We start from the raw sequence: 13,626 nt of genomic DNA, 5'->3' as shown, positions 1-13,626 counted from the left end.
ATGTACACCCATCACATAATCTGTACCATCAAACCCTGTCAACACATGTAAATCACATTGTTTGTCCCATCAAACCCTGTCAACATATGTACATCAACACATTACTTGTCCCATATCCTGTCCATCCATCCATTCCATCCATCCATTCCATTTCCATCCATCCATCCATATTCCATCCATTATTCCCATCCATCCATTCTTCCATTCCTCACATTCCTTCCTCCTTCCTTTCATCCATCCATTATCCATTCCATCCATCCTTTCCATCCATCTGTTTCCATCCATCCATTCATTCTTCCATCCATCCCTTTCTTCCATGTACCATCCATCCATTCCATCTCCATTCCATTCCATCCATTCTTTCCATTCCATTCATTTTCCATCCATCCATTATTTCCATTCCATCCATTCCATTCCCTTCCTTCATCCATTCCCATCCTTCCTTCCATCCATTGTTTCCATTCCATCCATTCTTCTTTCATTCCATCATATTTTTCCATCCATTTCCTTCCATTCATTCCATTATCCATTTCCATTCCATCCATTTTTCCATCCTTTCCATTCTTCCATTCCATCCATCCATCCATTTCTTCCATCATTCCTTTCCATCCATCTTCCATCCTTCCATTTTGTTCCATTCCATCCTATCTTTTTCCCATCCATTCCATTTATCCATTCCATCATCCAAACCCTTTCCATGTCCATCCATTGTTTATATCTTCCATTCCATCCATCCATTCCATCCATTCCATTTTCATCCATCCATTCCATCCATTCCATATTCCCATCCATTCTACATTCCATCCATTGTTTGTTCCATCCATTCCTGTGTCATGTCCATTGTTTGTTCCATCCATTCCATCCATTCATCCATCCATTTCCATCCATGTTTATCCATCTGTTCCATTTGTGTCCATCCTTGTTCCATCCATTCCATGTTTCCATGTCCATCCATCCTTGTCATATTTCCATTTCCCATCCATTCCCTTCCTTCCTCCATGTGTCCATCCATTCCATCCATTTCCATTGTCCATCCTGTGTGTGTCCATCCATTGTTCCATGTGTCCATTGTTTGTGTGTCATTCCTTCCATCCTGTCCATTCCATCCATTGTTCCATCCATGTCCATTGTGTCCATCCATTGTCCATCTTTGTCCATGTCCATTGTGTTCCATTGTTCCATCCATGTTCCATCCATTTGTGTCCATGTGTCATCCATGTCCATTTGTGTCCATGTGTGTCCATTGTGTCCATGTGTGTGTCCATTCATCCATTGTGTGTCCATGTGTCCGTGTGTTTGTGTCCATCCTGTGTCCATGTGTCCATGTCCATGTGTGTGTGTGTCCATTCTGTGTGTGTGTCCATGTGTGTTGTCCATGTGTGTGTCCATGTGTCCATGTGTCCTGTGTGTGTCTGTGTGTCCATCCTGTGTCCATGTGTGTCCATGTGTGTGTCATTGTGTCCTGTGTGTGTCCATGTGTGTCATGTGTGTGTGTGTGTGTGTGTGTCCATGTGTGTGTGTCCATGTGTCCATGTGTGTCCATGTGTCATGTGTGTGTCCATTGTCATGTGTGTGTGTGTGTGTGTGTCCATGTGTGTGTCCATGTGTCCTCCTGTGTGTGTGTGTGTGTGTGTGTGTGTGTCCATGTCCATCCATGTTTGTCCATGTGTGTCCATGTGTGTGTGTGTGTGTGTGTCCATGTGTCCATGTCCTGTGTGTTCTGTGTCCATGTGTCCTGTGTGTCCATGTGTGTGTGTCCATGTCCTGTGTCCATGTCCATGTGTGTGTGTGTCCATGTCCTGTGTCCATGTGTGTGTCCATGTGTGTGTGTGTGTGTGTGTCCATGTGTGTGTGTGTGTGTGTGTGTGTGTGTGTGTGTGTGTGTGTGTGTCCATGTGTGTGTCCATGTCCATGTGTGTGTGTGTGTGTGTGTGTCCATGTGTGTCCATGTGTCCATCCATGTGTCCATGTGTCCATGTGTGTCCATGTGTGTGTGTGTGTCCATGTGTGTCCTCTGTGTGTGTCCATGTGTGTGTGTCCATGTGTGTGTGTGTGTGTGTGTGTGTGTGTGTCCATGTGTGTGTGTGTCCATGTGTGTGTGTCATGTGTGTGTGTGTGTCCATGTCCATGTGTGTCCATCCATGTCCATGTGTCCTGTGTCCATTCCTGTCCTGTGTGTGTGTGTGTGTGTCCTGTGTCCCATTCCATGTGTCCTGTGTCCATGTGTGTGTGTGTGTGTGTGTGTGTCCATCCATGTGTCCATGTGTCTGTGTCCATGTGTCCATGTCCATGTGTGTCATGTCCATGTGTGTGTGTGTGTCCATGTGTGTCTCCATGTCTGTCCATGTGTGTGTCCATGTGTGTGTGTGTGTGTGTCCATGTGTGTGTGTGTGTGTCCATGTGTGTGTCTGTGTGTGTGTGTCCATCCATGTCCATGTGTGTCCATGTGTGTGTCCTGTGTGTGTGTCATGTGTGTGTCATGTGTCCATATCATGTGTACATCCATATCTGTCCATCCATTCTGTGTCCATGTCCATTATTGATCCATCAAATCCATTCCATATACATCCATCCATTCCTTCCATTCCATCCATTCCCCTACATCCACCATCCATTCCATCCATCCATCCATTCCATCCATCAACCATCATCCATCCATTCCATCCATCCTCCGACCTCCATCCATTCCCATGTCCACATCCATCCATTGTTCCTTCCATCCTCTCTTCCATGTCCTTCCATTGTTTCATTTCCATCCATCCACTTCTATCCATCATATTATTGTCCATCCCATCCATGTCCCCATATACCTGTCCATCCATGTTTGTTCCATCCATATCCATCCATACATGTCCATCTATGTTGTTTGTTCCATCCATGTTATGTCCCATCCATTGTCCCATCCATATTTTATCCTTACATCACATTGTTTGTTCCATCCATTTCTTACATCCTCTCCATCCTGTATTTCCATCACATTCTTGTTCCCCATCCTTTGTCCATCCATGTCCATATTTGTCCATCCTCCACATCCTTTCATGTTCCATCCATCCATGTCCATTCCTTGTCCATGTTTGTTCCTTGTCCTGTCTGTCAACATATCCATGTGTTCCATCCATCCATGTCCTTGTTCCATCCATCACGTTGTTTCATCCATTGTTTGTTCCATCCTCCCTCTCATGTTCCATGTTTGTCACATCCATTTCACATGTGTATCCATCCATGTTGTTCCATGTTTGTCCATCCCTTGTCCATTCAACCATGTACATCCATCCATTGTGTGTTTCTTCCATTTGTATCCATTCATGTCCTGTTGTCCATGTCCTGTGTACATCCACATCTGTGTCCATCCATGTTGTCATTCCATGTCCATTGTTCCATTCCATCCTTGTGTCATTTGTTCCATCCATGTCTGTACCTCATCCATGTGTCCTGTCCATCCTGTGTCCATGTGTGTTTGTCCATGTGTGTGTGTGTTTGTGTCCATGTGTCCATGTGTCCATCCGTTGTGTCATCCATCACATTGTGTGTCCTGTCCATCCATCACATTACTTGTCCATCCATGTCAACACATGTCCATGTGTTCCGTCCATGTCCATTGTCTGTCCCATCCATTTGTTTGTCCGTTGTTTGTGTCCATGTGTGTGTCATGTGCATCACATTGTTCCATGTGTCCATGTGTCCATGTTTGTCCATGTGTCCATGTGTCCATGTTTGTGTGTCCTGTGTCCTGTGTCTGTCCATTGTGTCCATGTGTCCATGTGTGTGTCCTTGTGTCCATTGTCTGTGTGTGTCCATCATTGTGTGTCCACCCCTGTCCATATGTGTCCGTGTGTTCCTTGTCCCATGTCCCTGTGTCCATGTGTGTCCATGCTTGTCCATCAAACCCTCAAACCCATGTGTAACATATGGCCATCCATTGTCCCTGTCCGACCAAACCCTGTCAACATGTCCATCCACATTGCTTGTCCACATTATTTGTCCCATCAAACCCTGTCAACCTGTATGGCCACCACATGGTGTTGTCCCATCAAACCCTGTCAACCTGTCCACATTAGTTTGTCCATCAAACCCCTGTCCATATGTTCGGCCAAATATATGACACTACCATTTAACATTGTCCCACCTAACCCTGTCAACATATGTACACCCCATCACAGCCATCACACCCCACAAGATATGGCCATCACATTACTTGTCCCATCAAACACTGTCAAAAATGTCCATCACATTACTTGTCCCATCAAACCCGGTCAACATATGTACAGCCAACACACTACTTTTCCCATCAAACCCTGTCAACATATGTACACCCATCACATTACTTGTCCCATCAAACCCTGTCAACATATGTACACCCATCACAGTACTTGTCCCACCAAACCCTGTCAAGATATGGCCATCACATTACTTGTCCCATCAAACCCTGTCAACATATGTACACCCATCACAGTACTTGTCCCACCAAACCCTGTCAACATATGGCCACCACATTATTTGTCCCACCAAACCCTGTCAACATATTCCATCACATTACTTGTCCCATCAAACACTGTCAACATATGGCCACCACATTATTTGTCCCATCAAACACTGTCAACATATGTACAGCCATGACATTATTTGTCCCATCAAACCCTGTCAATATATGGCCATCACATTACTTGTCACATCAAACCCTGTCAACATAAGCATGCCCATCACATTACTTGTCCCATCAAACCCTGTCAACATATTCCATCACATTACTTGTCCCATCAAACCCTGTCAACATATTCCATCACATTACTTGTCCCACCAAACCCTGTCACCATATTCCATGAGATTACGTGTCCCACCAAACCCTGTCAACATGTCCATCACAGTACTTGTCCCACCAAACCCTGTCAACATGTCCATCACATTACTTGTCCCACCAAACCCTGTCAACACATTCCATCACATTACTTGTCCGGCCAAACCCTGTCAACATATCGCCATCACATTACTTGTCCCATCAAACCTTGACAACATATTCCATCACATTACTTGTCCCACCAAACCTTGACAACACATGGCCATCACCTTACTTGTCCCATCAAACCTTGACAACATATTCCATCACATTACTTGTCACATCAAACCCTTTCAGCATATGCATGGCCATCACATTACTTGTCCCATCAAACTTTGCCAACATATGGCCATCACATTAGTTGTCCCATTAAACCCTTTCAGCATATTGACATCACATTACTTGTCCCACCAAATCCTGTCAACATATGCATGGCCATCACATTACAGAGGAATCTGTTAAATCCGGAGTCTGTGTAATCAGGTTTTCTCAGTAATCCGGACTACTCTCTGAGTCTCAGCAAATTTATTCTTAATTTATCATTTAAGCTTGCTTTATAATTGGGACTCTCTCAATTACGGATTACAGACTAAAATAACAGTCCCGGCGATCAACTTGTTATGAGAACAATGCTTTGTGATCTGGACAAAGCTGACTAAACTAACTTTCTGTTGAATAAACATCTCAGTTACTTCTGTTCACAATGGTTTCACTGTATTAGGTGGAAATTTACAGAGGCAGAAGCAATTCATGTTAACAGACTTTTTCCAATAAAAGTATAAATAATATATTGAGTATTTATAAAAAAACCAAAAAGAACGATTCAAGTTCTTGGGTGTCCTTAACAAAGGGAGGTAACTCATCATGGAAGTCAACATGGTAACGACAAAAGTTGTCTAATCTGCACTGCTTTATAATCTTGACAAATGAGTCAGTCCCAGGCAGATTCCACTGTACTTGTCCCATCAAACCCTGTCAATATATTTACAGCCATCAGATTACTTGTCTGATCAAAGCCTGCTGACTTCATCTGTTTACAAGAAAGATACCTACCTCCCAGATAACAATACCGTGAAGCAGACAAGCCACCATCTGGTCCCTGGGCTCTTCGCAGACCAAACTCCAGTAACTGTGTCTTCTTACCTGCTGCCAGTCTGAACCTCATGGCATTGGTAGCCACCAAGCTGCAAAGGACAAGGATATGTTACTTGGCAGGTGTTAGTCATGGTTAAACTTATAATACATCATTGACAATGGGAAAGTTGCTGCAGTTGTCATGTTTTCACAGTTTAAATGACTTGATTACTGGACATGATAATACAACTGGAATACTACTGACGGTGGTGTCAAACAGGATTTACTCACTCACTGCAACAGAACAAGGGAGTTCCTAAAGGAGCAAGAAGTAAATCGCATATATGCAACTAGGGGTGAAACAGTATACCACGGTATTAGTAGAACCGCGGTATTTTGCCTTCGGTTTGATAACCCGTAATGCAGTAAAAAAAGCAGTATTTTTAGTTTTCATACCGTCATTTTATTAACCTTTTTATACTTTGTTTGTAATGTCTAGAAATCAAAATTCTTTGCTGGACAGACGCTAATTCCCGAAGTAAGTTCTCATATACCGAACCAAAACGGACCGAACCGAAGGCCTTGTACCGTAATATGTACCATACTGTGGTAAGAGCGTACCGTTTCACCCCTATATGCGACACTTCCACTGTAACATTTGCCACTGGTTGTCCAGTAGAACCATATCTGTTATAAGTATACCTGGCATAGTTATTTGATAGTTAATGAGGTCTTCAGACGAAAGTCTGGAAGACCTACTGTTTTTAACCGGATTATTCTTCTTCTTCTTCCTTATTATTATTATTTGTACGTTTTTTGTGACAGCTCTCCTGACCTAACCGCAGGGTCGATTTTCAAGAAACTTTCAGGGATGATAGCCTGTATGCTGAAATTGATACATAGTTGAAAAAATCCTGACTTCCGGCTTCCGGTAAGGGCAGACAACCCAAAATGTCGAAATCTTTACACTTGAATAACTCAAAAACTATAAGAGATAAATGGACCAAATTTTCACTCAATGTAGACAACATCATTCCCCAGCGACTCAACCCATAGCGGAAGTTGGCCGTGATAGATTTTTACCGCAATTTTGGAAAAACTGAATTTTTTGCCGATTACCGTGTTTTGACGGTGCCTGTCTTTAAAAATCTTCTTCTCCAGAACGGCATATAGTACAATCATGTTCGATACGCCGTTGGAAAGCCCATACTCTGGACTACTTAGTTTGCTCAAGGCATGTCGATATCTTGAACTGTTTTGGAGTTATCGCCCTTGGAAGTCAGTGAATTTTCTAAGATGCAATTTCATAGGGTTAAGAAAAAGGTCACAACTCTGCGGAAAATGAATGGATTCAACTTTACTAAGTACCCACCTGTAGGTAATTGAATCGGAAACATTTTTGCTTCACATAATGGTTATGTAAAAATCAATAATTACGTCACCATTACGAGACAAACACGACCTTCGCGATTTTGCACATTTCCGCACTTTTTGGACGGTGCCTGTGTTTAACAATCTTCTGCTCCTGAACGGCAAATAGTACAATAGTGTTCTATATATCGTTTGAAAGCCCACACTCCGGACTACTTAGTTTGCTCAAGGCATGTCGATATCTTGAATAGTGTCGGAGTTATTGCCCTTGGAAGTTGGTCAATTTTTGGCAAAACGCATTTTTATAGGGTTCACAGCTCTGCGAAACACAATGGATTTCCTTTTTGAAGGTACCAAACTGTAGATAATGAAATGTGGAACATTTTTGCTTCACATTGTTATTATGTAAAAGTCAATAGTTACGCCACAATTACGCCACAAACAGGGCGGGACATTAGGATTTCGCATTTTGTCAGTTGTGACAGTTGTGAGATAGCTGGAGGAAGTGTCGTAAAATCTAGCAACACTGCCCACGTCCTGGTTTTCCAGTGCCCACAGAAATAGTTCCCTCTTTAAGAGGCCGTAACTCCATTGTTCTTAGTTCTACATTCAAAAGAATTAGTGTTCTGGAATTGCCAGGATGTCACCTCTCCAGCAGTTTGTTTACCAGCCTCACTGTGAGAAGAATACACTTGACTTTTTGACCACAACAAAGTCTGCAACATTTACCAGTAATCTCTCTTATAGTATATGCGTCCTATAAAGTGACTACCACTGCAAAGCGTGGTCCACGTGCAGATATGGGAGACAATGTGAATTTCACCGACAGATATAATTGACAATGACAAGGAGCTGTCAAATCTTTGCTGAAAGGTCATTCAATGCCCAAAGAAATACTTGCCCTTGAATTGACCTTTACATTACATCGGCATTATCCAAGCCATACAGTGTCGAGAAAAAGTTTGCATTAATAAACATTGCAAGTACAGAGTCAGAAATGAGTTTTATTTCAAATTTTTGAATGGGTGTTTAAGAAATGCACTATATACACACATAAATCTATGGTTGTTTCACAAGTGCAGTATATGCACATACGTCTATGCGTCAGATAGCTAGGATCGTGGCAATTCCAGAACACTCATCGTTTGGACCAACACCCAAGGACAGCGGAGCTACGGCCTGTTAAAGAGAGAACTACATCTTCTCCAGAACTATTTAAAAGCTACATGACCCCGCGACCCCGGCTGCATTTCACCGATCCGCTCTCGTGTCAAAAACGTGTTCTGCCTGGGTTTTGAACGCTTTCTAGCCCTTAAATACTCTTCAAACACCCGTAACTCCGAGAGTTAAAATGGACGCTCCAGCTGGCGTCCAAAGAAACAGTACAAGTGAAGGTAGCCACAGGGGGTGTATGGGGGAAGTCTGAAGACCGCCAGTATTGCCCAGAAGGCAATCCTAGTTATGTATATAATTACTTGAACAGTTACTGTTCAGTTTTACCTGATGATGGGGCTAGAACAAGCCCTGAAACGTTGTACTCAAGAATAAAAAGATGGAACCCAGAAAAATCTCTATGTTCATCAAATAGCATCTTCTAAAATGCCAATCAAGCATATACCTGGCATAATTTACAAGGTTGAGCAATGGTGTTTCCATCAGTTGTACTACAGGCAGAGGTCCTTGCACAACAAGAAGCGGGACTTTGGGAAACACCACAGTCCCTTCATCCATAGCATACATGACTACATTGTCTGTGTTCAGGTTCTTGAGGTATGTGTAGAAGTCAGGCTCGATGTCCTTGGACAGCACACTCTTCAAGTAGGAGATGTCTGAAACATGGATCACAGAGGCACTATAATAGATTTTGGGTGTTTGACTGCTGAATTTCATAATATTACCACTTACTGGTACTAATCAATGGTTCTTCATTAGCACCTATTAAGGCTCAGTTTCTGGTATTTTGACTTATGAAAATAGAACATGTGGAAATTGTCATTCATAAAACAGTCACAGTGATATGGGAATCCTCGTGTCCTTGAGGTTCTACACTTAACTGTTTTAATGTAGGGATCTCCTAAACCTGTAGTTTTGTCATAAAGGGCATGACAAAGTGCGCCTAGATTCCAGCATTAATTTCAAACACTGCTGTCATAATCTAGAAGATACTAAAGGACCAGTTGCATGGTTAAGATCTTAACAGCACTGTTAATATAAGCCGCCAATCCATTAACGGCTGCAGCAGGTGGGAAATGTACACTGGTCAGGTAAACTGGACAGAGAAATGGAAAACACCCTGTATACTAAACATGCTCAATGAACCTATTTCCTCTTTCACAGTGAAGTCTTGTCCTGGTGGGCACCTTTGAATTCCATAGGGGACACCAGTGTTCAGTGACTCACTTGAACAAACTACATTTCCATCCCTGACATGCCTTAAAAACAACCTGTCCAAACAGTGACATCAGTATGTTACTTACCACTGTCAGAGAAATGGAAGTTCTGAATAAACTTGATACATTCTTCCAATCCAGCAAACACTGTGAACTCTCCCTTGAAGGGATTCTTCCTGAAGTACAGGTCAAACGTAGATTTATCATTCATCTTTCCACTCTTCCAGTACGCGTAGGCCATTGTGATCTGGTACAGGTCTGCAAGAGAGTTGGAGAGATTACTTTTACTTCACTTTATCTACAACTGAGTACACCTACACTCACTATACCTACTATTGAGTACACATAGACACACTGTACCTACCACAACATATACACATGTGTATATACACTCAGTCCCCCTACACAAGGACCACTGTCTGTATATAACAATGAATAAGAGTTATAGGCAATGACCATTGTCTGCATGTGACAGTGTATAAGGGTTCGACACAAGGACCATTGTCTGCATGTGGCAGTATATAAGAGTTCTACACAAGGACCATTGTCTGCATGTGGCAGTATATACGAGTTCTACACAAGGACCATTGTCTGCATGTGGCAGTATATAAGAGTTCTACACAAGGACCACTGTCCGCATGTGGCAGTATATGAGTTCTACACAAGGACCATTGTCTGCATGTGGCAGTGTATAAGGGTTCAAAACAAGGACCATTGTTTGCCAGTGATGGTATATAGGGTGTTCTACACAAGGACCTTTGTTTGCCAGTGATGGTATATAGGGTGTTCTACACAAGGACCATTGTTTGCCAGTGATGGTATATAGGGTGTACTACACAAGGACCATTGTCTGCATGTGACAGTGTATAAGAGTCTTCTTGCTGACAATCTTAAAATGCAGGTTAACATGCGGAAACCTTCAAATGTCGCCATGACCTTGAAAATTATGTGAAGGTCACCAAAATTGACTGGGCGCTGCGCCTTCCCTAAATGAAGCTTGGTGTCGAATATGCAGAAAATACAGTCAACGGTTCTTGAGGTGTGTCACTGACAAGCATAACATGCAGGTTAACATTCTGAAATCTTCAAATGTCGCCGTGACCTTGAAAATTATGTGAAGGTCACCAAAATTGACTGGGCGCTGCGCCTTCCCTAAATGAAGCTTGGTGTCGAATATGCAGAAAATACAGTCAACGGTTCTTGAGGTGTGTCACTGACAAGCATAACATGCAGGTTAACATTCTGAAATCTTCAAATGTCGCCGTGACCTTGAAAATTATGTGAAGGTCACCAAAATCGACTGGGCCCTGCACCTTCCCTGGATAAAGCTTGGTGTCGAATATGAAGAAAATCCAGTTCTCGAGATATCTTGCTAACAAGGGTAAAACGTTAAAGTCCCCTTGTGACCTTGAAATGAAGGTAAAGATCACCAAACCTGACTTGGACCTTTCTCATACTGTGATGAACTTAGGTACCAAATATGAAAAGAGTCTAGTCTACGGTTCTTAAGATATTCCAATTCATACAATATGTTTGGAAACTACTGCCACATTGCATTTTTAAACATTATGTATATCTTTATTTTGCTCAAAAAGTCAAATTGAAATAAAAACAGTCTGAAACAGACAACTGTTTTCTGAGATGAAAAACATGTTTCCTGTATATTATGTGTCGATTACTTTATCCATTGTGACATAGCAACATCCAACAAATACAAAGTTGTGAAAATGTTTTTTTCAATTCAGGTTCCGACCTATTAAAGATGAAGGTGCATTTAATATATTGTTGTCCCATAATACATGACTGAATCAATATTCCAATAAACTACAAAATGAAATTCAGGCTGATACCCATCATACTTACTAACAAAACTGGATGGTAGTGATTTTGGGATACCAGAGTCATTTTAAGAAGAAACCTCGTTCTTACTTTCAGAAATTGATCTTAGTATGCTTGTCGAAAGAGGTGACTAACAGGATTGGGTGGTCAGCCTCACTGACTTGGTTGACACACGTCATCTTATCCCAATTGTGTAGGTCGATGCTCATGCTGTTGATCACTGGATTGTCTGTTCCAGACTTGATTATTAAAAGACTGCCACCATATAGCTGGAATATTGCTGAGTGCACTGTTAAACAACAAACCAACCAACCAATCATACTTTCAGAACTATGACTACTCTGTGCGCAAAAATGTGAAGACTCATTTCTGATTGTAAACCAAAAGTCACTGTGTTCTTTAATCTGATTGGTTGAAAAACATGATCGAATGGTAATTGATTCCCGGAAATTGCAAGACCATTCATTCCCTGTGTATTAATACGTACAAACATCACACACACCATTGTATTGTTACATCGTCAGCAGTGGTGACGTCATTCAAATCATATTGTGACGTAAAGTCCGAATGATGTCACAAATGAGCAGTTCCCGATGCTACCGTGGGAGACAGCCGAAACGGCCGGCTGATGACATTTCAATGGTCACTTAATAAACTTTCAGGAAAAGTGTGTGTGTGTGTGGTTTGGGGGCAGGGGCGGCTGCACATGCACTCACTCACGCACGCACACACACACTGGATCCGCCTATGCAATTTAGTTCATATTTTATAAATATAAGGAATTCTTACTAATTATGTTGATAGTGACTAAAATTATATCAACTTGTCAGAGAGGCATTCTCTTCATATTTTTAAACAAACCCCAAATTTACTACATTATATTCCTGGTTAACGGTAAGACAAATATATGCTGAAGTGAAGTGAATCATGGCAAATTAAAACAGGCAATAATATTAACACACTATAAGTATTTCCTACTCTCATTGTTGACTAACCATTAGCCAACTGAACAATTCACGTTGGTGCAAATATATGGAAATGAAAGTAAAACTAGATATAAAGTGATTTTTCGAGTTAACCATGACTTATATTCAATTCTTCTAAATCTAAATGTCTACTTTCGGATGATATCCTTATGTATTTTTTTGACACGCCGCCGTCTTACAACTATGGGAAACTATGTCCACGGGAGGTTATTCCGAGTGACACGCCAGTAGTTGTTATAGACATTACTGTCAGTGACATTGGCAACAGGCTCTCCACTCGAGATGAACATCGCCAGCAGTCCGAGCAGCCACCGGGACGATAATCACTGGCAACCTCATAATTCTAATCCCAAGTGACACCGTCCTTGAACATAAGCAACAGTTCCATGGGTGGTAAGAATGTATTTACCCGTAAGCAGAGCCTGTATAATTCCATTTCTTTCGCCGTTGCCACGATAATCATTGCCGTAATTCACCTGCACACTATTAACCGCAGACATTCTGCCCATATGATTAGAGGTTGCCACAGAAAGTAGGATCGGACATTTTCGCGGAAATTAGCACAGTGACGGTTCGAGCCAATCATAGCTTGGGTTTTCCGCTGTGTTTGCTTGAGAACCACTCTACCTCTCACAGCCCCTATTTACCATATCACATTACGTTTGCCCTGCTGTCCTTACTGAAATAACTAAATGAAGCAAGTCTGGATCTTCCGTTGGTGCACACCTATATCCGTGACTCATTTCAATGTACATATGCAGCTGCTTGTTCTAACAAAATTCCTCTTTTTTCAGAGACTATGTCAGTCAACTTTGCGAACGAGGACGTTTATTATCCAGTGAGTGTCAGTGACTGTTGAGCTGTAACGTTGGAGAGCGGAGTGGTGCACTCTGGGTCACAATTTTACATTTAAATATTGAGTGCAAACAATAGACCATCCGCGGATCCAAGAGAGGGGCCAATGCTGTGTTAGTCATTTAGTGTGTGTGTGTGTGTGTGTGGGGTGGGGTGGGGGATATGTGAGGGGAAGGGAGAGAACCCCTGAACACACACCCTCCCCACCCCTTCCTTGGTTCCGCCAATGCAGACGATGAAATACTCCCGTTTAGATTTATCCAGGCATGTCAGATTG

The 13,626-nt window shown here is 42.2% G+C and overlaps 1 protein-coding gene across 1 annotated transcript in view; it reads right to left on the bottom strand.

The window, feature by feature from the left end:
• LOC124285932 (nicotinate phosphoribosyltransferase-like) overlaps positions 1-13,083 on the bottom strand; it is a 66,779-nt gene extending 53,696 nt beyond the window's left edge. Inside the window, exons 1-4 of the mRNA XM_046722208.1 lie at positions 12,904-13,083; positions 9,757-9,927; positions 8,898-9,108; positions 5,888-6,018 (exon numbers count right to left, since the gene is read on the bottom strand). Of these exons, the coding sequence (XP_046578164.1) occupies positions 5,888-6,018; positions 8,898-9,108; positions 9,757-9,927; positions 12,904-13,003 (613 nt within the window). The 5' untranslated portion in view covers positions 13,004-13,083. The remainder of the gene's footprint in view (positions 1-5,887; positions 6,019-8,897; positions 9,109-9,756; positions 9,928-12,903) is intronic.
• Positions 13,084-13,626: the final 543 nt, after the last annotated feature.

Source organism: Haliotis rubra, unplaced genomic scaffold (genome assembly GCF_003918875.1).
Source record: "Haliotis rubra isolate DU_JTF1 unplaced genomic scaffold, ASM391887v1 Scf370, whole genome shotgun sequence".
NCBI classification, from domain to species: Eukaryota; Metazoa; Mollusca; class Gastropoda; order Lepetellida; family Haliotidae; genus Haliotis; species Haliotis rubra.
The sequence above is the reverse complement of the archived record's forward strand: the minus strand, read 5'-3'. Positions and strand labels throughout refer to the sequence as shown.